The 25,000-nt window shown below is 46.7% G+C and overlaps 1 protein-coding gene across 4 annotated transcripts in view; it reads left to right on the forward strand.

Moving 5' to 3' along the window:
* LOC143279742 (sushi, von Willebrand factor type A, EGF and pentraxin domain-containing protein 1-like) overlaps nt 1–25,000 on the forward strand; it is a 93,648-nt gene that overhangs the window by 60,620 nt on the left and 8,028 nt on the right. For all 4 annotated transcript variants that reach the window (XM_076583869.1, XM_076583868.1, XM_076583870.1 and 1 more), the window contains 10 exons: nt 614–853; nt 7,364–7,531; nt 9,507–9,680; nt 11,488–11,758; nt 13,668–14,553; nt 15,296–15,457; nt 16,557–20,754; nt 21,468–23,093; nt 24,068–24,250; nt 24,712–24,891. In XM_076583869.1, the coding sequence (XP_076439984.1) occupies nt 614–853; nt 7,364–7,531; nt 9,507–9,680; nt 11,488–11,758; nt 13,668–14,553; nt 15,296–15,457; nt 16,557–20,754; nt 21,468–23,093; nt 24,068–24,250; nt 24,712–24,891 (8,088 nt within the window). The remainder of the gene's footprint in view (nt 1–613; nt 854–7,363; nt 7,532–9,506; nt 9,681–11,487; nt 11,759–13,667; nt 14,554–15,295; nt 15,458–16,556; nt 20,755–21,467; nt 23,094–24,067; nt 24,251–24,711; nt 24,892–25,000) is intronic.

Below are 25,000 nucleotides of genomic sequence, written 5' to 3' on the forward strand. Positions count from 1 at the left end.
GGAGGTGGCAGTGGCCTGTGCACAGTCTGAGGATGATGATGACTTGCTGAGCTCGACCCAGTTGATGGATGTTGTCCTCCTCTGGTCCCAGATGTAGCTGTTCTCGCCATGTTGGGTGATGAATTGGGAGGTTCTGTTATCGTTTCAGTTTCTTTTTTTTTCTTTTTTTTTTTTTTTTTTGGTTGTTGTTGTTCAGGGAGTAGAGTTTTACACTTAATTTGGTAAAAGTCTCTGCTTATATATGTTATGATGATCTACAGTGGATTAATTAAGTGTTATTGGATAGTGGACGAATGAATACTGTCTGTTATTGGCCAGGTGTGTTCTTTCATTTTGTGTCTCTTTTCAGAGAACAGAGTCGAGTATTTGAAATCGTTTCAGCCTTCGTAGATATGTCGGAATAATGGATTAAGCAACTCTGCCTGTATTGTCTTTGCCTTCCCTGACCCATCTTGACCATACCTTTCACTGATGTTGTGCTGAAAGAACTTATTTGGTAACAGTTCTGAGGGGGGGGGGGGGGCGTGGGGGGTTGGTGTCTGAATCAGCTCAGAAAACAACGGTGTTGAATATGCTTTCATGCACAATAACAACAACAACAACAACGTTTCAGGCAGAGGTACGCTGGTGATCGGCCAGGAGCAGGACTCAGTGGGCGGCGGCTTCAGCGCCAACGAGGCGTTCGTGGGCAGTCTGACCCAGTTCAACGTGTGGGACGAAGAGCTGTCCCTCAACACCATCGAGTCCATGCGCGTGTCCTGTCAGGACCTCCACGGCAATGTCATTGCCTGGCCCGATGTACAGGACTCGCTGAAGGGGTCCCTGTCCGCCCAGCCCTCCACCTTCTGCACAGGTAAACCCTAATCACCGCCCACAGGTTAAAAAAAACAAAAACCAAACTCATCACCGCCACAGGTGAAAAAAAAACAAAAAACTAACTAATCACCGCCACGTGTAATCCCTTAATCATCGCTGCCTGCACACTTAATGAGCCTGCTCAGCGGCTGCTCTCTGGGTGATTTTTTGTCCAGTTCTCGCGTCACTTCCTTCTGCATTCGCGTCACTTCCTGTGTAAAGGGGAGAGCATGATGCTTCACTGACTAACGGGTTGCAGTGGGTTAGGTTATGTTCGGGACTTGCTGTTTTTGTTTCGAGTTTTCCTCTATGCCCCACGTGCCTCAACGTGACAAAAATACCAGTGATTAAAAACTGAGAAACATCACTGTAGTGTGCATGATTGTGCTTGTGTATATGTATATATATATATATATATATATATATATATATATATATATATGTGTGTGTGTGTGTGTGTGTGTGTGTGTGTATGTATGTATGTATGTATGTATATGTGTGTATACAAATGTGGATATAATCAGATTTTCAGGAGAGCAAGCGCTGTTTAGGCAGCTTTTTTGTTGTTGTTGATTTGTGTAAAATTTGTTGTTTATGGGTTTGGTGCGTTCATATTAATTTTATAGATAACATGTTTGTACCTTTCTTATCGGTTTTTTCTGTTGTTGTGAAAAATCATTGGGTACTTTTATGTTCTTCTGTCATGTTCATGATCTGTCTGTATCAGTAAAACAGAACCAGAAGGGTTCACATAAGAAATGACCACATCGATGTTAATTTTTTCTCCTTTTTTTCTTTTATGTCTTCAGTAACATTGAGGAGATCACTTATTAGTTTAGATTATACATGGGAATAGTGTTGTTGTAGTTGTTGTTGTTTTAATTCATCGAAAAAGACAACGCATGTCCGTTTCTCAGGTTAGGTTGTATTCGCCGCAGCGTCCACGCCCAGAAGTACAAAATTCGTTTAACTCACTCAGTACGGCCAGTCCTCTCTTCTCCTCTACACAGACCCCTCGGTGGGTGTCTGAATGACCCAACCTTTAGCTTCCGTCGTCAGAATTGTGGTATTCTTTGTCAACATTCACCTCTTCAGTATAAGAGCTTTCCACTTGCAATATTTTGATGGTGGTAATTGGGGTGAAACGCTGTTAACGTCGTCTCTTTCGCCGTTCGTATGGAGAGAGTTAAAACTTGTTTCACAGAATGTCACCAGTCTTGCACAGAATCATCTTTGTCGGACGCTACCTAAGTGATCAAAAACTTATTCTCCCAACAGGCAGACATAGTGATGGAGGATGTTGTATTCCTATATACTTTGAGGATACGAAGTAGGTATACCAATTGTTCAGAGACTTGATGAAAAAAAGCGTAGAAACAGAGTAGGAAAAAGAACGCGAGGAAGAATAGGTGAATCTATCAATTATGGACTGGAGATAGAAAGAGTGAGGGAGAGCAAGCATCTCTCTCATGTAAATGAACCTGATGAACACTTTCGGTTTTAAGCTTGTTTAAAGCAGAATTTATGGGGGGTTTTTTACTTTGTTTTTCGATCGATTGATTTTTGACTCACTTGTGTAAACAAAGTGAGTCTATGTTTTAACCCGGTGTTCGGTTGTCTGTGTGTGTGTGTGTGTCTGTGTCTGTGTGTCCGTGGTAAACTTTAACATTGACATTTTCTCTGCAAATACTTTGTCAGTTGACACCAAATTAGGCATAAAAATAGGAAAAATTCAGTTCTTTCCAGTCATCTTGTTTAAAACAATATTGCACCTCTGGGATGGGCACAAAAAAATAAAAAATGAAGCCTAATTATATGCAAACTGCGTGTACTGTTATATCTATATTTTTTGTATTCTCTAAACTTGGCACTTTGATCTGATATTCTGACCCAACAACAAGAGCAGTCATTATTATCATTTTTGTTCAAACAGGAACTTCTTTTGCTAAGCATGGAAGTTTTATTTATTTGCAAACGTTTTGGTGCAGACAGTAAAAAAGGGAAATTACTCTGTAATTAATGCTAGGGGACTTAATTCGAATCTGGTTAGGACCTTTTTTTTTCTTTTTTTTCTTTTTAACGCGAAGCTTTATAATAACAAATACAGAACACATTTTAACGATTAGATTTTTTTTAAGTGTATCACAAGTGAGTCTTGAAGGCCTTGCCTCTCTTGTTCTTTTTTACTGGACTGAAAATGATATAACGGAAATAGACTGTCGGTTTTTAAGATTGTTTAAAGCAAAGTATGTTGTTGTTTTTTTTACTTTTTTTTAATTGATTGTTCTTTCGTTGTTGTTTTTTTGTTTGTTTGTTTTTTGTTTGTTTGTTTTGTTGTTGTTGTTTTTTGTTGTTGTTGTTGTTTTTGGGGGCGGGGGGGTGTTTTTGTTTACTTGACTGAAAATGATATGACACACATGGGCTATCATAGTCAGTACCTCTAGACTGACAAGTCCCAAATATCTGTCTGTCTGACTCTGTGACTGTGTGTGTGTGTGTGTGTGTGTGTGTGTGTGTGTTCGTGTGCGTGCATGCGTGCGTGCGTGTTGTCATCGTGTGTGTTTATCCCTATCTTTCTTATATGTCAGTCTGTTCATCGCTCTCTCTCTCTCTCTCTCTCTCTCTCTCTCTCTCTCTCTCTCTCTTTCTCTCTCTCTCTGGGTATCTACATCCCTTTGTACATTTCATTCGTCACCTGTAGAACAAAGACAAGATGAATTACATGATAATCTCACGCTTTTTCTCAATGGTCTAGTAATGGACATCTTTATGGATCAATGTGCATGTATATATCACCATCATCCTGATCGAGTGCAGCCGCAGAATGTAGCTCAAGAGATGTTTTGTGCAGCAAAACAGTTCGGAAGATGTGCATGAAAACTGTGCTCTTAATCATATATATATATATATATATATATATATATATATATATATATATATATATATATATATATATATACATGCATACATACATATATGTATATATTATATTTTTGCTTATAACATATTATGCAACATAAGCGTATGTAGCTTATGTGTATAATTTGCTCCCAGTTTGCACGATCGCATTTTGCATGCTATAATATTCAAACATTATCAATAATGTATAACTATGGATATGCTTGTCATTTCTTTGTTGAAGTTGTATCAGTGCTTGAATTCTGTATTTGGTCATGATGAACGATTAAAACGAAACGCAAATAATAAAAAAAAGAAAGACGTTTATATGTGCGCATTTGTATGTTTGTGCATGTGCATGTGGGTGTGGGTGTGGGTGTATGTGTGTGTGTTGGTTGTGTTTGTGTGTGTGTGTGTGTGTGTGTGTGTGTGTGTGTGTGTGCGTGTGTTGGTTGTGTGTGTGTGTGTGTGTGTTGGTTGTGTGTGTGTGTGTTGGTTGTGAGTGTGTGTGGGTGTGTGTGAGTGTGTGTGTGTGTGTGTGTGTGTGTGTGTGATACACTTCATGCATGTGGAACTGCTAATTAATTAGCATCGTACATATAGGCCCGTGACATAATTTATATATTCATACTGCATTTGAAAGCAACAACTGTATGCATGCTTTTTCTCCTTTATTTATTTTTCTTTCAATTTCGAAGCGAAGACATTTATCAATCCGGAATGTCCACCATAAGCAGCTTCGGACGCAGACAAATCAAGCGTATAGTATATATCAGTGTCTTTCACCCAGAAGTTATTGCCTTTTGAACAGTACACGTTTGAAACGAAAGCTAAAAGGCCACTTGTGGAGCACATGCACACGTAAAACATATTTGATATAATGTATCAGGGAAAGACTTTTTTTTAACATAAGCATAAGATTCAACGTTGTTCAGGAAGACTGAGACCAACCGTTTCTTCAGAATGTGATTGTCGAAAGGTCACGACTTTGTGTTGGCAGAGAAGTTAAGTGCCTGCAAGCATCTGGCAAGCGGAACAACGATGCCGAATTTTTTTTTTTTTTTTTTTTTTTTTTTTTAATTCGCGCAGGTGCCTCGGTTACGTAACCCTGACATGTTACGCATGGGCACCATGTAAGAGCTACATAACAAAATTATACACACGCACACAAACACAAAAAGCAAGGTATTGATAATTCATCATTTATCTGTTAAGTGACTGTAAACAAACCCCGTTTCAGTAACTTCTGGGTACTGTGAAAACTAGACAGTTTCACACTTAAGTCTGTGAAAAACAGATGATTAATTTTAGTTATTTATAGGCACTGGAAAATAAACATTATATCTGACACCAATAGGTTCCAGCAGATGCAATTGAGTGGTTGAAAAGACCCATCAAACAACACACACACACACACACACACACACACACAGAGAATGCGAATGCGAAATGTTTATTCAGATTTAGGCCTATGTCCCTAACTGAAGGAGAAATCATAAACAAAACACACAACCAAAATCACGATAATACATTGGCATTAGCATACACGCGCAAGAGAGAGAGAGAGAGGAAAAGGGAGCAAGCCAAATGAAGTAGCATCTCCACGAAAACAAGAGCACATAAATCTTTATTCCACGTGTCCTCCGTGACAGTAACTTGGGAGTCAGGAAATCCTCTAACGGAAAGCGCCAAACGTGATGCCAGTTTCGTCTCCTGGATGAGATTCGTCAGAGATCAAACAACACATGAGGCAAACACCGGCACAGATATTGCAGACACTGATTGAAGCAAACAGTGGCTGTGGCAAAAGTGTATTTGTTGTTGTTGGTGTGTTTTTTTTATGTTATGTTCCTGTTGACATCCTTCATGGTGAGTACAGAACCTTTTTGTAATTTTTTTTGTTTGTTGTTGTTTTTTTGGGGTTTTTTTTGTTTTTTCTTTCCTGCAGTCAACGAAGAAAACTGATCCTCGTGAAGAGGTCAGTCATTCAATGTTAACATGAAAGCCTTATAACCTTCTTCAAGACAGTGATCATATGTACGTATTAGACGTGTACAGTCAATATGTCAAGGTATAGCCAAACGTTTCTTTCACTTCTTTCCTGCAGTCAGCGAAGAATATTGACCCTCGTGAAGAGGTCAGTTATTCAATTTTAACATAATAGCTTGGGAGCCTTCTTCAATACCTTGATCACATGTACGTATTCCACGTGTACATTCAATATGTTAAAATATAGCCAAATCTGGGTTGAAACATTTTCGAAATGAAAATGCATTGAAAAATTAAATGTAAGGCCGGGCGTGTCTTACGTTAGAGTGAGAGGAAGAGGAAGAAGAATGAGAGATAATGGGACAGAGGTGGAGATGGTAGTGACAGAAACAGCAGCAGCAGTTGTGTTAGCAGATATGGTTAATGGTAGGAATATCGTAGTCATTCTCATTTTTATTACAACATCGGCAGTAACAGGAGAACAGGCTACAAGAACTGATCGCTACAGCATGCAGCAATAACAATAACTTGATTTCATCTTTGAAATATCTGTTGTTGTGTAAACAATTCATTGGTATTTTTTCAGAATGATTACATTGATATCAAATAGTAAAGAGTGGTAACTCTCTCCGTTACACATGGTACACAACTTCAAGTCAGTGATGCTTACGCTACCGATTCAGCTAGCACACAGGTAAATAAAAGGTACATTGGAACAAACCCAGACTTACTATTACTTTAGTATTTGTTAATCATTTCATCTCCTGGCCTCATTATTTGTTAATTTCCAGTTGATAAACCACCGAGGCAACCATGTGTTTGTTCTGTATTGTCCATGTGTTCTGTGTGGCTTATTCAGGATTAAAGAGGCTATGCCAGACTTGAATAAAAGCTCATTTGTGTTTGCACATTTATTCTGTCTCTGCTGCTGTGTGCATATGTCAAATGATTGGCATAAGAACAGGCCCGATGCTTCCTTTTCGAGGAAGTGTCTGGGTTTGTTCCAAAGTACGTTTTCATTTATATGTGTGCTAATTGAATCGGTAGCGTAAGCATCACTGACTTGAAGTTGTGTACCTTGTGTAAAGAAGAGAGTTACCACTCTTTACTATTTGTTAATCATTTCATCTCCTGGCCTCATTATTTGTTAAATTCCAATTGTTTGATATTGTCAATGTAATTCCTATTGTGTATCTCAAGGTATGCCTTACATGTTCCTTCTTTGTATGCTTATATATTTTCTTAGTCTTTTCAACAGTGAGATAAAAATGTTATGTTCAGTATATTGTCTGTAAGTGCAATCATAATGACAGTCGGTAAAAAAAAAAAAAAACCAGAAAAGAAAAAAAGAAAGTGATAATAAGTAACTGTCGTATGCAACTGGGAAACATTTAATTGGTTTATCATAAGCATCATTGAGCCCGCAATAAGGTATACATTTCTTGTTCTTCTGTTTACGCGTACATGTAATTTGTAATTTCTGAATAAGGTTTGTTCTAAGTTTCTTCTTCTTCACCCTGTTCATCGCCATTATAATTACTATTCATCATCACCATTGTCGTCGTCATCATCTATTCCTTCATTAAAAAAAAAAAAGCATCACATTAATGTCCGGTATCAGAGTGCCCAGTGCCTGACGACGTGGAGTTCGGCTCTGTGAACTATACAACCTTGATCCCTGGGTCGGAGGTCACCTACTCGTGTCAGCGAGGGTTCAACGTGGCAGGACCATCGTCCATTGTGTGTCTGGTGACTGGGGAGTACGAGTTGCCCCCTCCCTCCTGCCAACGTGAGCGGCGGTTTTTTTGGTGTTTTTTTTTTGTTTTGTTTTGTTTGTTTGTTTGGTTGTTGTTGTTTTTTTTTGGGGGGGTCTTTTTTGGTTACTTGTTTTTGTTTTTCTTTTTGTTGCTGTTGTTTTTCATTTGCTTGCTTTTTTGTTGTGTGTGTGTGGGGGGGAGTTTTTTTGTTGTGTGCTGTTGTTGTTTTTTTGTTGTTGTTTTGTTTTTGGTTTTTTGGTTCTTTTTTGTTTTGTTGTTGCTGTTTGTTTTGTGTTGTTGTGTTGTTGTTTTTTTGTTGGTTTTTTTTGTTGTTGTTGTTTGTTTGTTTGTGTGTTTTTGTTGTTGTTTTTTTTTGGGGGGGGGTTACCCCCCAAAAGGGAGCATGGCTGCTTACATGGCGTGGTCTAAAAAAAAAAAGGAGCAAAAGCAAACAAAAAAAGCAAAGAAAAAAAAAACGTCACTGCACCATAAATCCCTGATTGTAGATCTACAAGTGAACGCAGGAGTTGAAGCCCACGAATGCGGAAAAAGAAGTACAGTTTTGTTCAGCACTCTCTTCCCTCCACACACACGAGCGCGCTCAACACACACACACGCACGTTGGCACACACACACACACACACACACACACACACACACACACACACACACACACACAATGACAACAACAGCAACAACAATGTGTAAAATAGGTAACACATAAAACTTTCAGTCACTGAAGTGATGCATCTTTTTTTTTTTCACGCCAATGAGTCATGAAACACAGCCAGAACTGTGAACTGATCAAAAATGCAGGCTAGGATCTTGAAACATTGACAGTAGTTGTAGTAGTAGTAGTAGTAGTAGTAGTAGTAGTAGTAATAGTAGCAGTAGTAGTGTCTTAGTAGTGTGGAGTGATGGCCTAGAGGTAACGCGTCCGCCTAGGAAGCGAGAGAATCTGAGCGCGTTGTTTCGAATCACGGCTCAGCCGCCGATATTTTCTCCCTCTCCACTAGACCTTGAGTGGTGGTCTGGACGCTAGTCATTCGGACGAGACGATAAACTGAGGTCCCGTGTGCAGCATGTACTTAGCGTACATAAAAGAACCCACGGCAACAAAAGGGTTGTTCCTGGCAAAATTCTGTAGAAAAATCCACTTCGATAGGAAAAACAAATAAAACTGCACTCAGGAAAAAAATACAAAAAAAAGGGTGGCGCTGTAGTGTAGCGACGCGCTCTCCCTGGGGAGAGCAGCCCGAATTTCTCACAGAGAAATCTGTTGTGATAAAAAGAAATACAAATACAAATAGTAGTAGTAGTAGTAATAGTTGTTGCTGTTGTGGCAGCAGGAGCAGCAGTTGTTGCAGCAGCAGAACTAACGATGATAGGTGAAAATCAGGCTCAGCTTTTGAAACAGTGTAGTAGTAGTAGTAGTAGTAGTAGTAGTAGTAGTAGTAGTAGTAGAAGGAGCAACAGAGTAGCATCAACAGCATCAGTAGTGGTGGTGGTGGTGGTGCTAGCATTAGCAGTAGATGTTGCTACTGTTGTCGCTGATGTTGCTAGAGCTTTCCATATACTACCTTCAAATATTTCTTCTTCTTCATTCTTCATCGTTGGTGGGCTGCAACTCCCACGTTCACTCGTATGTACACGAGTGGGCTTTTACGTGTATAGCCGTTTTACCCCGCCGTGTAGGAGCCACACTCCGGTTTCGAGGGTGGTTGGGGGGGTGCATGCTGGGTATGTTCTTGTTTTAATAACCCACCAAACGCTGACATGGGTTACAGGATCTTTAACGTGCGTATTTGATCTTCTGCGTGCGTTTACACACGAAGGGGGTTCAGGCACATAATGTTGACCTGGGAGATCGGAAAAATCTCCACCCTTTAACCTCACCAGGCGCCGTTACCGAGATTCGAACCCGGGTCCCTCAGATTGAAAGTCCAACGCTTTAACCACTCGGCTATTGCGCCCGTCAACTATTTAAAAAAGCTTGCTTTGTTACAGGCGTAGACTGTGGTCACCCGGGAAGCATCGACAACGGCTACTTCAACGAATGGCGTTTCTTCTTCGACAGCCGCGTTCGGTACCGATGCCAGCGAGGTTACAAGATCACGGGTACAGACACTCTCTACTGTAACGAGTACGGAGACTGGGAAGGGGAAAAGCCACAATGCACAGGTAAAATATATGTGTGTGCGTGTGTGTGTGCGTGTGTGTGTGTGTGTGTTTGTGTATGTGTGTATGCGTGTGTTTGTGTATGTATGTGTGTGTGTGTGCATGTGTGTGTGCGCGCGTATGTGTATGCGTGCACTTTGACACACATAAATAGTTGTTCAGTTCGCCATTCTTCTTCTTCTTCTTCTTCTTCTTCTTCTTCTTTTTCCCCGACGGTCAACCCCGTTTCGTGGTATACCATCATCCCATTCCTTATCAAATACCACCAATCACATTAATTTCCTTGAATAAAATAAAACCACCAACCCCCCTCCCCCTTCATTCTACTGTTTTCATTTTCTTTTTATTCCGCTCCCACCTCCCCAACGCACCCCCCCCCCCCCCCACCCCCCGAGAGATTATGCGCAAGCTTCCTCACCCTCCCACTCTCTTTTCTTTTCTTTTTGTCTCCCAAGACATCAAGTGCAACCCTCCACCCTCCTACTGTCTCTCTCTCCACCCATAGAGCACGTGCAACCTCCCTTTCATTCCTACTACTGTCCTTTCTTTGTCTTTCTCCACCCAGAGAGCACGTGCAAGCTCCCTTACCCCCGTACTGCTTTCTGTTCTTTGTCTCTCCCTCCAGAGATCACGTGCAAGCTCCCTTACCCCCGTACTGCTTTCTGTTCTTTGTCTCTCCCTCCAGAGATCGCGTGCAAGCTCCCTTACCCCCGTACTGCTTTCTGTTCTTTGTCTCTCCCTCCAGAGATCACGTGCAAGCTCCCTTACCCCTCCTACTGCTTTCTGTTCTTTGTCTCTCCCTCCAGAGATCGCGTGCAAGCTCCCTTACCCCCGTACTGCTTTCTGTTCTTTGTCTCTCCCTCCAGAGATCACGTCCAAGCTCCCTTACCCCCGTACTGCTTTCTGTTCTTTGTCTCTCCCTCCAGAGATCACGTGCAAGCTCCCTTACCCCTCCTACTGCTTTCTGTTCTTTGTCTCTCCCTCCAGAGATCACGTGCAAGCTCCCTTACCCCCGTACTGCTTTCTGTTCTTTGTCTCTCCCTCCAGAGATCACGTGCAAGCTCCCTTACCCCCGTACTGCTTTCTGTTCTTTGTCTCTCCCTCCAGAGATCACGTGCAAGCTCCCTTACCCCTCCTACTGCTTTCTGTTCTTTGTCTCTCCCTCCAGAGATCACGTGCAAGCTCCCTTACCCCTCCTACTGCTTTCTAGTCTTTGTCTTTCCTTCCAGAGATCACGTGCAAGCTCCCTTACCCCTCCTACTGCTTTCTATTCTTTGTCTTTCCTTCCAGAGATCACGTGCAAGCTCCCTTACCCCTCCTACTGCTTTCTATTCTTTGTCTTTCCTTCCAGAGATCACGTGCAAGCTCCCTTACCCCTCCTACTGCTTTCTATTCTTTGTCTTTCCTTCCAGAGATCACGTGCAAGCTCCCTTACCCCCTTTCCCCCCTTACTGCTTTCCTTTCTATTGTCTCCCCTTCCACAGAGATCACGTATAAGCTCCCTTCCCCGCCAACTACTTTCCTTTTCTTTGTCTACCCCTCCAGAGATCACGTACAAGCTCCCGTACCTTCCGACTACTTTCTGTTCTATGTGTCCCCTCCCCACTTCCTCATCCTTAGAGATCACGTGCAAGCTCCCTTACCCCCCTCCACCCCTCACGCCCCCTCCACCTCCACCCCTACCACCTCTTACTGCTTTTTTTTTTTTGTACATTACACAACTTGTTCAAATATTACATAGTACAGCCTTGTTCACAAAATGACATCGCACAGCAGCTGTACTCTCTTCGTCTCTCCCCCCCGTCCACAGAGATCACGTGCAAGCTGCCCCCGCTGTCGGAGAACACGCTGCTGACCCCGCCGAGGAGCACCCCGTTCCGCCCCGGGGAGAGGGCCACCTTTGGCTGCGCTGTGGGCCACAAGCTGCTAACCAGCCACGACTCGGTCAGCTGCCAGAGCGACGGCACGTGGGACCGCAGCGTGCCCACGTGCGACCCCCAGACGTGCGGCTCGCCGCCCTTTATCCCCTTCGGGGAGCCCGACACGGCGCGGGAGGAGTACAACGTGGGGGAGATCGTCAGGTGCGTGTGTCGGATTGTTGGTTTTTTGTTGTTGTTTTGGGTTGGTTTTTTGTTGTTTTTGTTTTGTTTTTGTTTTTTGGTGGGGTTTTTTTTTGGGGGGGGGGGGGGCGGAGGGGGGGGGCGTTGTTTTTTTGTTTTTTTTTTTATTAATGGTGGAAGGCTGGATTTTATATACTTCTTTTCATGTACGTGCACTTTTGCTGACAGTCAGCACTTGCAGGCATGCTCACGTACACACGAGACACACTTACGCACACGTTGATAAACACAAACACACGCTACGCGCACAAACACACACACACACACACACACACACACACACACACACACACACACACGCTAACTCTCCCTCCCTCTCTCTCTCTCTCTCTCTCTCTCTCTCTCTCTCTCTTGCACCATTTTGTTCTGATTTGTGCCGACAATGTCACAAGAGTTTTACAGCTAATGACATTAAACATGTCAGTGTTCAGTGTTCAGTGTTCTCTCTCTCTCCCTCTCTCTCTTTCTCTCCCTCCCTCTCTCTCACCTCGTTCATCCATGGTGTTATGACCCACATATTTGCATCAGTCCATTATTATCCGATCCCATTATTATAATTATGATCACAGAACAGTCACATTCTATTTAGTTAGGTATGTGTTGTATCGTCCACACAGTAAAGAACAAGACCTCAGCTTGAGGAGAGTTCTTCTCGACTACAGTCAGAGAAGATCTGAACTCTCAACTCCTTTCCCTTGGACTCCAGCCGGAGTGTGAGTTTCAAGAAGGTATCAAAACGTGTTGACTGATACATATACGCTACACCACCTCTGCTGTTGAAATAACAAACAGAAAGCAACCGAAGAACAACTGTTGTGAAAACCAACATGAGAAAAGCTCTACATTATGGGTAAATGCTTGAAAGTGAAAAAATAATCTTGTGATTTCCCAGTCGTTTTAGTGATTTCTTGAAAGTGTCGAGCTGCTTTACAATCTAGGCCCAAGTACATGTGTGATTTAGATACACTTTGAACCCACAGAACTGGGCCTCGTGCCATATCCTGCACAGGTTAATGTCTGAGTTTGTCTACGTGCTCCACTTTCATTATTGACTGATTTTGTTGTCGTTTCCAAATTCAGCTACACTTGCAGCCTTCAATATGGGTTTCATGGAGATATCAAAGCATACAGACTGACCCATATGTAGATTCCACATCTCTGGAGAAAGAAAAAAGGAAGGCAACTAACCTACGCCAACCTATACCCAACACGCATCGTCAGTTCTCGAGAGCTATTGAAGTGCTGTAGGAGAGGGGGGAAGGGAGGTGTTTACATGGAAATGTTAACTATATTGGGATTATGAAGCAGGTAATGTAGACAAATACTAAGGCATAAACACTCTGGCTCAAAAAAAAACTTTCATCGATAGTAAAAGTCGGGTAAAGATGGTGACAGTGAGGGGAGATAAACGAGGTAGACAGAACGAAAGATTTGAGCAAATTATTTATAACTTTCGCCACCAGACACCTAGCAGAATGGTTAAGACGCTTGTCTGCCAATACAGTGTCCGGGAGGATCTGGGTTCGAATCCTGGTCTCGCCCTTTCTCCCAGGTTTGACTGGAAAATCAAACTGAGCGTCTAGTCATTCGGATGAGACGATAAACCGAGGTCTTGAGTGCAGCACGCACTTGGCACACTGAAAAAGAACCCATGGTATCAAAAGTGTTGTCCTCTGGCAAAATTCTGTGCATGAAATCCACTCTGATCGGTACACAAACATACATGCATGCACTCAAGGCCTGACTAGCGCGTAGAATTATGCTGCTGGTCAGGTATCTGCCTTGCAGACGTGTTCTATGCATATGATATTGTCCGAACGCAGTGACGCTTCCACGAGAAACTGAAACTGAAAACTCCCGTCCTGCACAGATACATGTGTGACTTCGGCTACATCCTCAACACGCAAGGCGCCAACACGCTCGGCGCCCTGTCCTGCCTGCCCTCCGGCCAATGGGAGACGCCCGAACCAGAGTGCGTGCTGGTCGAGTGCAACGAGCCCCCTCTGGTGGCGCACGCCAGCATGCACGGCGAGGAGCGCACCTTCCTGTCCCGCGTCAGCTACGAGTGCTACCCGGGGTACGCTCTCCAGGGCAGCGGCATCATCGAGTGCCTGGAGGACGGGCAGTGGGACCCCAAGGCCCCGCGCTGCGACCCCATCAACTGCGGCAAGCCCCCGGCCCTGCCCAACGGCAAGGTAGAGGGGTCCGACTTCTCCTACAACGCCGTCGTCACCTGCAGCTGTCTGTCGGGCTACAAGCTGGTCGGCAGCATGCGCCGGCGCTGCAACGAGACCGGCCACTGGCACGGGCCCGACCCCGCCTGCAAGCCCGTCACCTGCGGTCGCCTCTCCGCCCCACTCCACGGCCAGGTGCGCGCCCCGGTCATCACCTTCCAGGCCGAGGCAGCCTACACTTGCGACGAGGGCTACGACCTGGTCGGGGACGCGTCGCGCACGTGCACGGCCGAGGCCCAATGGTCGGGCGAGGAGCCGCGATGCGAGCCGGTCACGTGCAAGGAAGAACTGGCGGACATCGAGCACGGGAGCTACACGGGGCCGAACGTATACACGTTCGGGGCCCGCGTGGTGTACACGTGCCACAAAGGCTACGAACTGATTGGGAAGAGCGAGCTGATCTGTCTGAGCTCCGGGCGGTGGTCCAACGAGGCGCCCGTGTGTTTCCCCGTGGAGTGCCCGCAGCCCGCTCAGCCCGACCACGGCGCTGTCAACGTCAAGGGGCTCACTTTCACCAGCAAGGTGGGTGGGGGTTGCTTGGTGGTGGTGGGTTTGGTCACGCGCTTCGTTCCACGTGCCAATATTACTTTTTGATACAGAAGGCCAGAATGAACTGATGTACAGACAGACACCCAAATCGTTACGCATGCGTGCGCGCGCACATACACACTCTTACGTGCGCACACACACACTTACACATCATGTGCGCGCGCGCACAACACACACACACACACACACACACACACACACACACACACACATCCTTTCCCTTTAATCACAGTTGTCAAACGAAATATGAAATACAGGTCACACGGACATAACAGAAACCAAACACGAGAACTGCACGTTACACACACACACACACACACACACACACACACACACACACACACACAGAGGGCGGGGCTATGCAATAAGTGCATGAAAGTGAAGATGCAGATATAATTCTCCTGATGAAAAACTTACGACTTTTCATTCAGTCACTGCAAAAACTGGCACATTAAACTTACCTGAAATGAGCAAGTTATGCATTTGTTTGTCGCTTCGGCAGCTATTTCACAGTATTGAAATAGCAAGATTTGGTTGACTGCCTCGTAGAAAACGAAGTTCTGATTTCACATTGCCAAATCTTTTGTGATAATGACATAACTCATAATACAGGTATTCTGCTAAATAAATGATGTGATTATTAGCGTTCTCAAAGCAGCGAACTAATACACGCACAAAAAAATCAATTAAAAAAAAAGTTTTTTTTCCCTTGTAGGTGGAATATACATGCCAAAGTGACTACAGACTGGAAGGGCCTTCGGTACGCACGTGCGAGGCGGATGGCTCGTGGAGCGGAGAGGAACCCACATGCCTGTCCATCACTTGTGAGCCCCCACCAGACATTGCCCACGGTCAATATGACTACAAAGACCTCAAGGTAGGTGTTTATTTTTTGGTTGTTTTGTTCTTCACCGCTCTTCCAATTGGTTCTTTTCTTTGAAATGCGTAAGGTAGTCTAGCCAGACGTAACAAACAGTAAAGAGTGGAAACTCTCTCCATTCACAAGGTACACAACTTCAGGTCACTGCTGCTCATGCTACCGAATCAGCTAGCACACAGGTAAATAAAAGGCACATTGGAACAAACCAACACACTTTGTTTATTCATTTCCAGCCAGATGTAAGACACGTTTTCTGATTCATTGATTCATCCACTTAGTGAAGTTATTAAGTTAGTTACATGACTGGATTGGTAAGATGTTGTAAAGCGGTGACTCGACTGGAGTTGGGTAAGACAAGACAGGAACAGAAGCCACTGTCTGGGTAGGAGAGGCAAAAGTGTTAAATTGAAGAAGGACAAGGGAAGACGGGATAGGGTAGGTTAGGGTAGAAAAGTACACGTCGAAAAATTTTCTGCCTATTTGTAAATATTTTATGTTGATCGACTGTGCAGAGCACTAACAGATATCAGAGTAAATTATCGATCCAAAGTTACAACAACAAAAAAATGTCTTGGAGATGAAATTATTGACGTCTACTTGTCATGCTCGAATGTTCAGAAAGGCCCAACAAGGTAGTATGTATTTACAAATAATAACCTTTATTATCATTATTATTATTATTATTATTATTATTATTATTATTATTAAATAATAACCTCACCATCTCCATTAGGACATCAGTGTGTGTGTGTGTGTGTGTGCGTGTGGGTGGGTGGGGGGGGGGGGGCGAGGGCCTGTGTGTGGGTGTGTATGGGTATGGGTGTGGGTGTGTGTGCGTGTTTTAATGTGTGTCTGAGTGTTTTGATATGTGTATTTGGAGTACGTGCTTGCATACTCATGTGTGTGTGTGTGTGTGTGTGTGTGTGTGTGTGTGTGTGTGTGTGTGTGTGATTGTATGTGTGTGTGTGTGTGTGTGTGTGTGTGTGTGTGTGTGTGTTTTAATGCATGTGTGTTTTAATGTGTGTTTTTGTGTTTGTATTACGTGCTTGTGTACTCATATATGTGTGTGTGTCTGTCTGTCTGTGTGCGCGTGCAGGTAGGATCGATCGTGCGCTACACCTGTGACAAAGGATACAGGCTGGAAGGTTACGAAGTGCGCCGCTGTCAGTCCGATCTGACGCTGAGCGGCAGCGAACCCACGTGCGTGTCCATCATCTGCCCCGCCCCCGCCCACCCCCTGTACGGCTCGGTCAGCCTGTCCGATGCCACCCTCATCGTGGGCACCAGGGCCACCTACACCTGTGACCTGGGCTACGACCTGGTAGGAGAAGCGGTGCTCACGTGCGGAACCCGGGGCGTGTTCATCGGCACACCTCCCAGCTGTCGGCCCGTGGAGTGCAACAAGCCGGCAGAGATCATCTCCAACGGCCGCATGCTGGGCGACTCCTTCACCTTCAACTCCACGGTGAGGTACGTGTGTGACGAGGGCTACCGGATGGAGGGGTCCTCTCAACGGACGTGCCAGGCCAACGGGAAGTGGGACAGACCCATCCCGCTCTGCATCGTGGTGGAGTGCCCGCGACCCTCCGTCGTTAACGGATACCCTTCCACTTTCCGCCGCACCTTTGGCACCGTTGTCTCCTTTACCTGTCGAATCCGACATCGTCTGGAAGGCTCCTCGGAACGCACGTGCATGGCGGATGGCACGTGGAGTGGAGAGGACGCCGTGTGTGTCAAAATTGTCTGCCCATCACCTTCGCCTATTCAAAATGGAATTGTCCGACAAGTAAATGATGTGACATTGACGTACTCGTGTCGTGAAGGATACAGGTTAGAAGGGTCAAATACGTCTTCCTGCAGCGCTCAGGGATTGTGGGATCCTGCTGCCCCTTACTGTGTGCAGATCACGTGTCCAGACATTTCCTCGGCCAGGCTGGTCAACGGTATCATCAATTTCCCAGAGAACTTCGAAAACTACGGAAAACAGATCCATTACCAGTGCAACAGTGGTTATACTCTGTCAGGTCTCAGCCAGCGTAGATGCATGGTTACAGGGCAGTGGGAAGGTGAAGCCCCATTGTGTCAGATCGTCTCGTGTCCTCAACCCGAGGCTGTGTTGCATGGATCAGTTCTGGGCGACGTGTTCACCTTTGGAGCTGAAATCAGCTACACATGCGACGAGGGTTACGATCTTGCTGGACTGTCCAGCCGAAGATGTGAAGCGAGCGGTGCATGGGAAGGCATAGCCCCGGTGTGTGAGATTATCACCTGCCCTCAACCTGAGGTTGTGTTGCATGGATCAGTTCTGGGCGACGTGTTCACCTTTGGAGCTGAAATCAGCTACACATGCGACGAGGGTTACGATCTTGCTGGACTGTCCAGCCGAAGATGTGAAGCGAGCGGTGCATGGGAAGGCGTAGCCCCGGTGTGTGAGATTATCACCTGCCCTCAACCTGAGGTTGTGTTGCATGGATCAGTTCTGGGCGACGTGTTCACTTTTGGGGCTGAAATCAGCTACACATGCGACGAGGGTTACGATCTTGCTGGACTGTCCAGCCGAAGATGTGAAGCGAGCGGTGCATGGGAAGGCGTAGCCCCGGTGTGTGAGATTATCACCTGCCCTCAACCTGAGGCTGTGTTGCATGGATCAGTTCTGGGCGACGTGTTCACCTTTGGGGCTGAAATCAATTACGAGTGCGACGAGGGTCACAATCTTGTTGGACTGTCCAGCCGAAGATGTGAAGCGAGCGGTGCATGGGAAGGCGTAGCCCCGGTGTGTGAGATTATCACCTGTCTTCAACCTGAGGTTGTGTTGCATGGATCAGTTCTGGGCGACGTGTTCACTTTTGGGGCTGAAATCAGCTACACATGCGACGAGGGTTACGATCTTGTTGGACTGTCCAGCCGAAGATGTGAAGCGAGCGGTGCATGGGAAGGCGTAGCCCCGGTGTGTGAGATTATCACCTGTCTTCAACCTGAGGTTGTGTTGCATGGATCAGTTCTGGGCGACGTGTTCACCTTTGGGGCTGAAATCAATTACGAGTGCGACGAGGGTCACAATCTTGTTGGACTGTCCAGCCGAAGATGTGAAGCGAGCGGTGCATGGGAAGGCGTAGCCCCTCACTGTCAGGCAGTGGACTGTCCTGAAATTGACAGCGGGATTGAAAATGGAATTGTGAACATTTCTTCTAACACTTTTGGTGGTCAGGTAACATATTCTTGTATCCCAGGATACATGATTGAAGGAGACTCTACTCGGACCTGCTTGGCGTCTGGCGCGTGGTCTGGCACACAGCCTGTCTGTGTGTCACTGGAATGCCCCTCCCCACCCGGTATTGAAAGCGGCACTATCATTGGAGATGATTACACGATAGGCAGGAGTGTTGTGTACAGTTGTAATTTAGGTTATCAGCCTGTTGGATCCACAGTGCTCGTGTGCCTCCCAAACCTCATGTGGAGTGGTCTGGCACCTGTGTGTGAACGGGTGAGCTGCACACCTCTGCCACCTTTTCAGTTCGGTACTGCAGTGGGTGACGGCCATCGCTATGGTGATGGCGTTCTGTTCGTGTGTGATCCTGGATATGAGCTCATCGGCGATTACAGTCGATCCTGTCAAGCAGATGGAACGTGGGATGGTGAGCTACCGGAATGCTCGCCACTGTCTTGTGGACTGCCACCAATGATTGACCACGCTATGCCAGACTTGGCCAACGGCACTCTTTTCCCTGCCGTAATGACTTACAAGTGTGACACTGGATACAAACCCAAAGGCAATGGAGTGGCTTCTTGTTTAACTAGTGGGTCATGGTCTGTTCCGAATTTTGTATGTGAGCTGGTGACCTGTTCTGAAATCCCCTCCGACTATTTGGAGCACGGGACAATCCAGGGTGAGGATTTATCCTATGGTGGGGTCATCCATTTTGCTTGCAACCTGGGGTATCGGTTGGAAGGAAGCAACAGCAGCAGATGCTTGGCCATGGGATATTGGAGCGCGGAAGTTCCGGTTTGCTTGTTAATTACCTGCGACGAGCCTGAAACCATCGCCCATGGGACTGTCACTGCTCAAGGTTACAACTACAACGACATAGCCACGTACAAATGCACCGCAGGCTATCAGCTGAGTGGTGAAGCAACTGCCAGGTGCCTGGAGACGGGAGGATGGAGCAAAGCCGTAAGGGAGTGTTCCCTTATAACGTGTGCGGGCCCCCCTCTGGTCATACCCAACGGACGTCTCGTGGGGAGCAAGGCGCGTTACATTTATGAAGATAGTGTTGAGTACCAGTGTGACCGAGGATTTGAGCTGGTGGGAACCGGGCGACTGACGTGCACAGCTGAAGGCGTTTTCGTCCCCTCTCTCCCTTCATGCTCCAAAATCCAGTGTCCGTCCCCAGAAACCCCTCGCCATGGCAACATACAGGTCGTCAATGACACGCTCATTTACAGCTGTCTCCCGGGCTATGAGCTGTCAGGACCACCTCAAAGACGATGTCTTGAAACAGGCCAGTGGGAGGGCATAGCTCCAGCGTGCACAGCCATACTCTGCGCTGCTCCACTCCCCGTGTCCAATGGAATCGTCTCTGGTGACGAGTTTCAGTTCGGGAGCACGGTCACCTACTCGTGCAATCCTGGCTTCACTCTACAGGGAGATGCTGTCCGCACGTGCATGGCGTACCGTGCATGGAGTGGCGCAGAACCACTCTGTGTCCGCGTCTCCTGTGGAGCGCCACGCCCCATAGAGCACGGAACGGTTTACGGTGACAGCTATCTGTTCAGCGACACCATCTCCTATGAATGCCAGCTGGGCTTTGCTCTGATCGGGCAAACTGAACGCGTGTGCGAGGAGTCCGCGGAATGGTCAGGCGAAGACCCATACTGCGACGAGATCATGTGTGACTACCCCCCTGACATCATCAACGCTACACACGATGCGGACTCCCCCTCGGAGGCTGACTTCTCCTTCGGTTTCCTCGTGATGTACATGTGTGACGTGGGTCACGTGATGATGGGCGCGAGCTCCATCCTGTGTCAGGAGGACGGCACGTGGTCTGAGCCTTACCCTGCCTGCCCGCCCGTCACCTGCCCTCAGCTGTCTGCCCTGCACCATGGCTACGTCAAAGGGGACCACAACACGTATGGGGGAGAGTTCATGTTCATCTGTGAGAGAGGCTACCGTCTGGTGGGCCAGGATTCGCTGGTGTGCATGGAGGATGGGCAGTGGGATGGAGTCGTTCCGGAATGTCAGCAGATTGTGTGTGAGGCCCCTGTCCTGGAACATGGCCTAGTTCTTTTGCAAGGTGAGAGCTAGTAACATGTCTGTCTACCTGTCTATCTGTCTAACTCTCTCTCTCTCTCTCTCTCTCTCTCTCTCTCTCTCTCTCTCTCTCGTATCCTGCCCATTTATCCCCTACAGTCTTTTTTTTTTTTTTTATCTACGTTCTCTGTTGCTTAATTACTTTTCATTCCCATGTGTATGCCTGCATCAAACCAAAGACTAATTAGTCTTAACACTGGATTAATGGTCTGTCATAGATCGTATCGCACGCCTGGCAGTCTCTCCCTTTCCCTCTCAATCTCCATCTCCCACTCGTCCCAATTTTTTCTTTGATTTTCATGACGTAGTGTTGTATTACATCAATTGTTAATTGATTTATGTTGATATGTTTAGAATTTAAAATCACCAAATTGTGTGGATGGACTATAATTGAATGAATCCACCAACAATCAATAAGTAGCGCTTGTGTCGTAGGTTACGAAATGCATAATAATTTTATAAATCTGAAAATATGGCAGAAATGTTCATGCAACTGAAATCTCGAGCTCTGACTCTGTGAATGAATGACTCCCTTCATGCTAGAAATATAATATATACATTTGTGAACAATTTTCTTTGCATCAAGAAATGGGAAGTAGAGGGAATGATGAGACGAATGAAACAAAGAAAGACAGTAAACAATATGTTTACATTGCCTGCGAGCTATCTTATCTTCACCATGTATTTCATTTGCAGGTCAGTCAGAGAACGAGCCGCCTCCCGTAACGTTTTTACCTGGGCAGGCGATAGAATTCATATGTGTCCCAGGCTACCTGCGCGGCGGAGCCTCCCTCTCCAGGTGCCTCGAGGACGGTGAGTGGACCAACGAGGCTCCCATCTGCCAGAGAATCATCTGCGGACCTCCTCCCGCCGTCTTCCACGCTCGGTTGTCCACAGTGGGGCCTTACTACGCTGGGGATGCAGTGTCCTACGTTTGCGATCTCGGGTACGAACTGGACGGTGAAGCCTCTGTGCTTTGCAGCATCAACGGCTCGTGGGAGGGAACGTATCCCACGTGCGTGGACGTCGTGTGCGATAACCCCCCTCTCGTGGAAAACGCCCGCATCACGGGGAGGGACTTTTCCAGTTCTTGGTCCACTCCTGCTGGGGGGTGGATCCAGTACGAGTGCCAGGACGGCTTCACGCTGCAGGAGGGGCAGGACGGCCGGCTGGCGTGTCTTCGGGGCGGAGCGTGGAGCACCGACGACCTTCCCCGCTGCATCCACGTGGACTGCGGCCCGCCGCCCGTGCCCTTCAAGGCCTCCGTTACCTCCTCAGGGTCCACGGCCGGCAGCGTGGCCACCGTCACCTGCAACGAGGGTCACTACCTCCCTGACGGCGCCCGGCAGATGGACATGGTCTGTGACGTCAGCGGGTCCTGGGCCGGGGAGGAGAACGTGCACTGCGCACCTGTGGACTGTTCCCAGCCACCTCAGGTAGCCAACACAGCACCCCTTGGGAGCGTATCCACGACGTACAAGAGTCAGGTATCGTACCAGTGTCTTCCAGGGTACCAGATGTTCGGTCACGAGGCTTTGCGGTGCTCTGAAGATGGGTCTTGGGTCAGCGTAGGGGACGAGATGCCTCGCTGTGAGCCCGTGGACTGTTCCCAGCCCCCTGACGTGGCCAACACAGCGCCAGTCGGGAGCGTGTCCACAACCTACGGAAGTCGGGTGTCGTACCGATGTCTTTCAGGGTACCACCTCTCTGGACACGAGACTCTGCAGTGCTCTGAAGACGGGTCGTGGGTCAGTGTAGGAGACCAGGCTCCTTCGTGCGAACCCGCGGACTGCTCCCAACCCCCTCAGGTGGCCAACGCGGCGTCCCTCGGAAGAGTGTCGACGACCTACGGAAGTCAGGTGTCGTACCAGTGTCTCCCAGGGTACCAGATGTTCGGTCACGAGGCTTTGCGGTGCTCTGAAGATGGGTCTTGGGTCAGTGTAGGGGACGAGAGGCCTCGCTGTGAGCCCGTGGACTGTTCCCAGCCCCCTGACGTGGCCAACACAGCGGCTCTTGGAAGCGTATCCACGACCTACGGAAGTCGGGTATCGTACCGGTGTCTTCCGGGGTACATCCTGTCCGGGCACCAGACCTTGCGGTGCTCTGAATCTGGGTCGTGGATTAGTGTCGGCGATCAGGCGCCGTCCTGCGATCCTGTTGACTGCGGAGTTCCGGAAACAGATATGCAAATAGTGGGGTCGGATTTCACATTCGGAAGTACGCTGACCTTGACCTGTCCCGAGGGCACGCGGGCGGTTGGGTCAGAGAGGGTCACGTGTCTGTCTGATGGCGAGTGGAGCCCCAAGCCTGGAAGATGTGAGGGTAAGTGATGGGTTGATAGTTACTGTATGTACTACTTTGGGGAAGGTGGCAGAATGCTTAAGATGCTCATCTGCCAATACAGAGATTCCCGTGAGAGCGTGGGTTCGAATCCCGCCCTGGAAAATTAGTCTGAGCATCTGGTCATTCGGATGAGACGATAAACCGAGGTCCCGTGTGCAGCACGCACTGAAAACGAACCCATGGCAACGAGAGGGTTGTCCTCTGGCAAAATTCTGTAGCAGAAATCCACTATGATAGATAAACAAATGTGGATGCATGTACTCAAGGCCTGACCAAGCGCGTTGGGTTGTGCTACTAATCAGGCGTCTGCCTAGCAGGTGTGGTGTAGCGTATATGGATTTGTTAGAACGCAGTCACGCCTCCTTGAGAAATTGAAACAGAAACTGAAAAAAAGCTTTGATTTATAATTATATTGAGCAGTGTGCTCTGCTCGTTAAATGAATGATTCCTGCACAATACATTGGTAGGTTATTAGGTTTTATTCACGATAAACCCTGCTCGGGTGCTACATCTAGACAAGGCCAGTTATTGATTATAAATGATAAACATTATGACACATTAACTAGTACCAAATCTAGCAATGTGCATTGTGTGCCAAAATAACAGTCACATGGGTTGTGCAATGATTGTTGCCAAATATCACCATCCCTGTGAGTGAGTGAGTGTATGTGTGTGTACACGTGCTTACATATGTGATTGTGTGTGTGTGTGTTTGTGTGTGTGTTCATTGTAAGTGAACGAGTTGTTTGTGAACATGCACGCTTTTGTTTTTTGTGCATTCATATGTATACGTGGTTATGTGTTTAAATGAGTGTTTTTGCGTGGAAAAGTGTACATGAACATGTGTCATCTGTATAGATAGATATGCATATGCGTGTCCGTGCACATGTGTTGTTTTCTTTTCTTTTCCTTTCTGACCAACTACACCTGATACCGACACTTGGTGCCCACAGAAATCCGGTGCCCGCCTGTGTTGGCGCCCGACCATGGCTACATTTTCAGCCGGAGCGAGGAGGTAGGGGGCAGAGTGGAGATTCTCTGCGACGACGGCTACCAGCTGACCGGCGACCCAGTCATCACCTGCCTGTCGGACGGTTCCTGGAACTCACCTGCACCCACCTGCCAGCTGATCAGAGGTAGGATGTTCGAAGGTGTGTGTGTGTGTGTGTGTGTGTGTGTGTGTGTGTGTGTGTGTGTGTGTGTGTGTGTGTGTGTGTGTGTGTGTTGTTGTTGTTGTTGTTTGTTGTCGTTGGGATTCTTTTTTGAGGCGAGGGGTTTAGTCGTGACGTGACTGTTGTTGAATCCATTTTCTTGACGAATATCAGCTTGTAGTGCCAGCTGAATTCGGTGAGATTTTTTTTTTTTTTTTTTTTTTTTTTTTTTTTTTTTTTATAATGAAAGTGAGGTGGCATCCGTTTTTCTCCACAAATTTCTTTTGGCTGGCTCCTTATTCTGTTACCTGAGAAATTTGATAAACCAAAACGGACATCCCCATTTTGGGATGCCTACGAGAAAGGAAAGAGCACAGCGATATGATATATATTTCAAATATTACTCTCTCTCTCTCTCTCTCTCTCCCTCTCTTTCTTTTTTCCAGACGTTGACACAATGTGTGTGGATTCGGTCAGCAAGGAAAACGTCATAGTTCCCCCAGGGGACCACTACCCAGGAGTCTCAGTTGCCCTTTCCTGTCGTCCTGGCTACCAGCCGCAAGGGGATATGACGTCACAGTGCATGGCGGACAGGACTTGGACACAGCCAACGGGGTCCTGTCGCAGTAAGCTGACTATACAACATGTGTAATCGTGGTGGCTACCATTACCATTATTTTATTTTATTCGTGTTTTTTGTGTTTTTTTAAATCGCCGTTGACATCGTATCTGGCA

The sequence above is a fragment of the Babylonia areolata genome, chromosome 3 (genome assembly GCF_041734735.1).
Source record: "Babylonia areolata isolate BAREFJ2019XMU chromosome 3, ASM4173473v1, whole genome shotgun sequence".
NCBI classification, from domain to species: domain Eukaryota; kingdom Metazoa; phylum Mollusca; class Gastropoda; order Neogastropoda; family Buccinidae; genus Babylonia; species Babylonia areolata.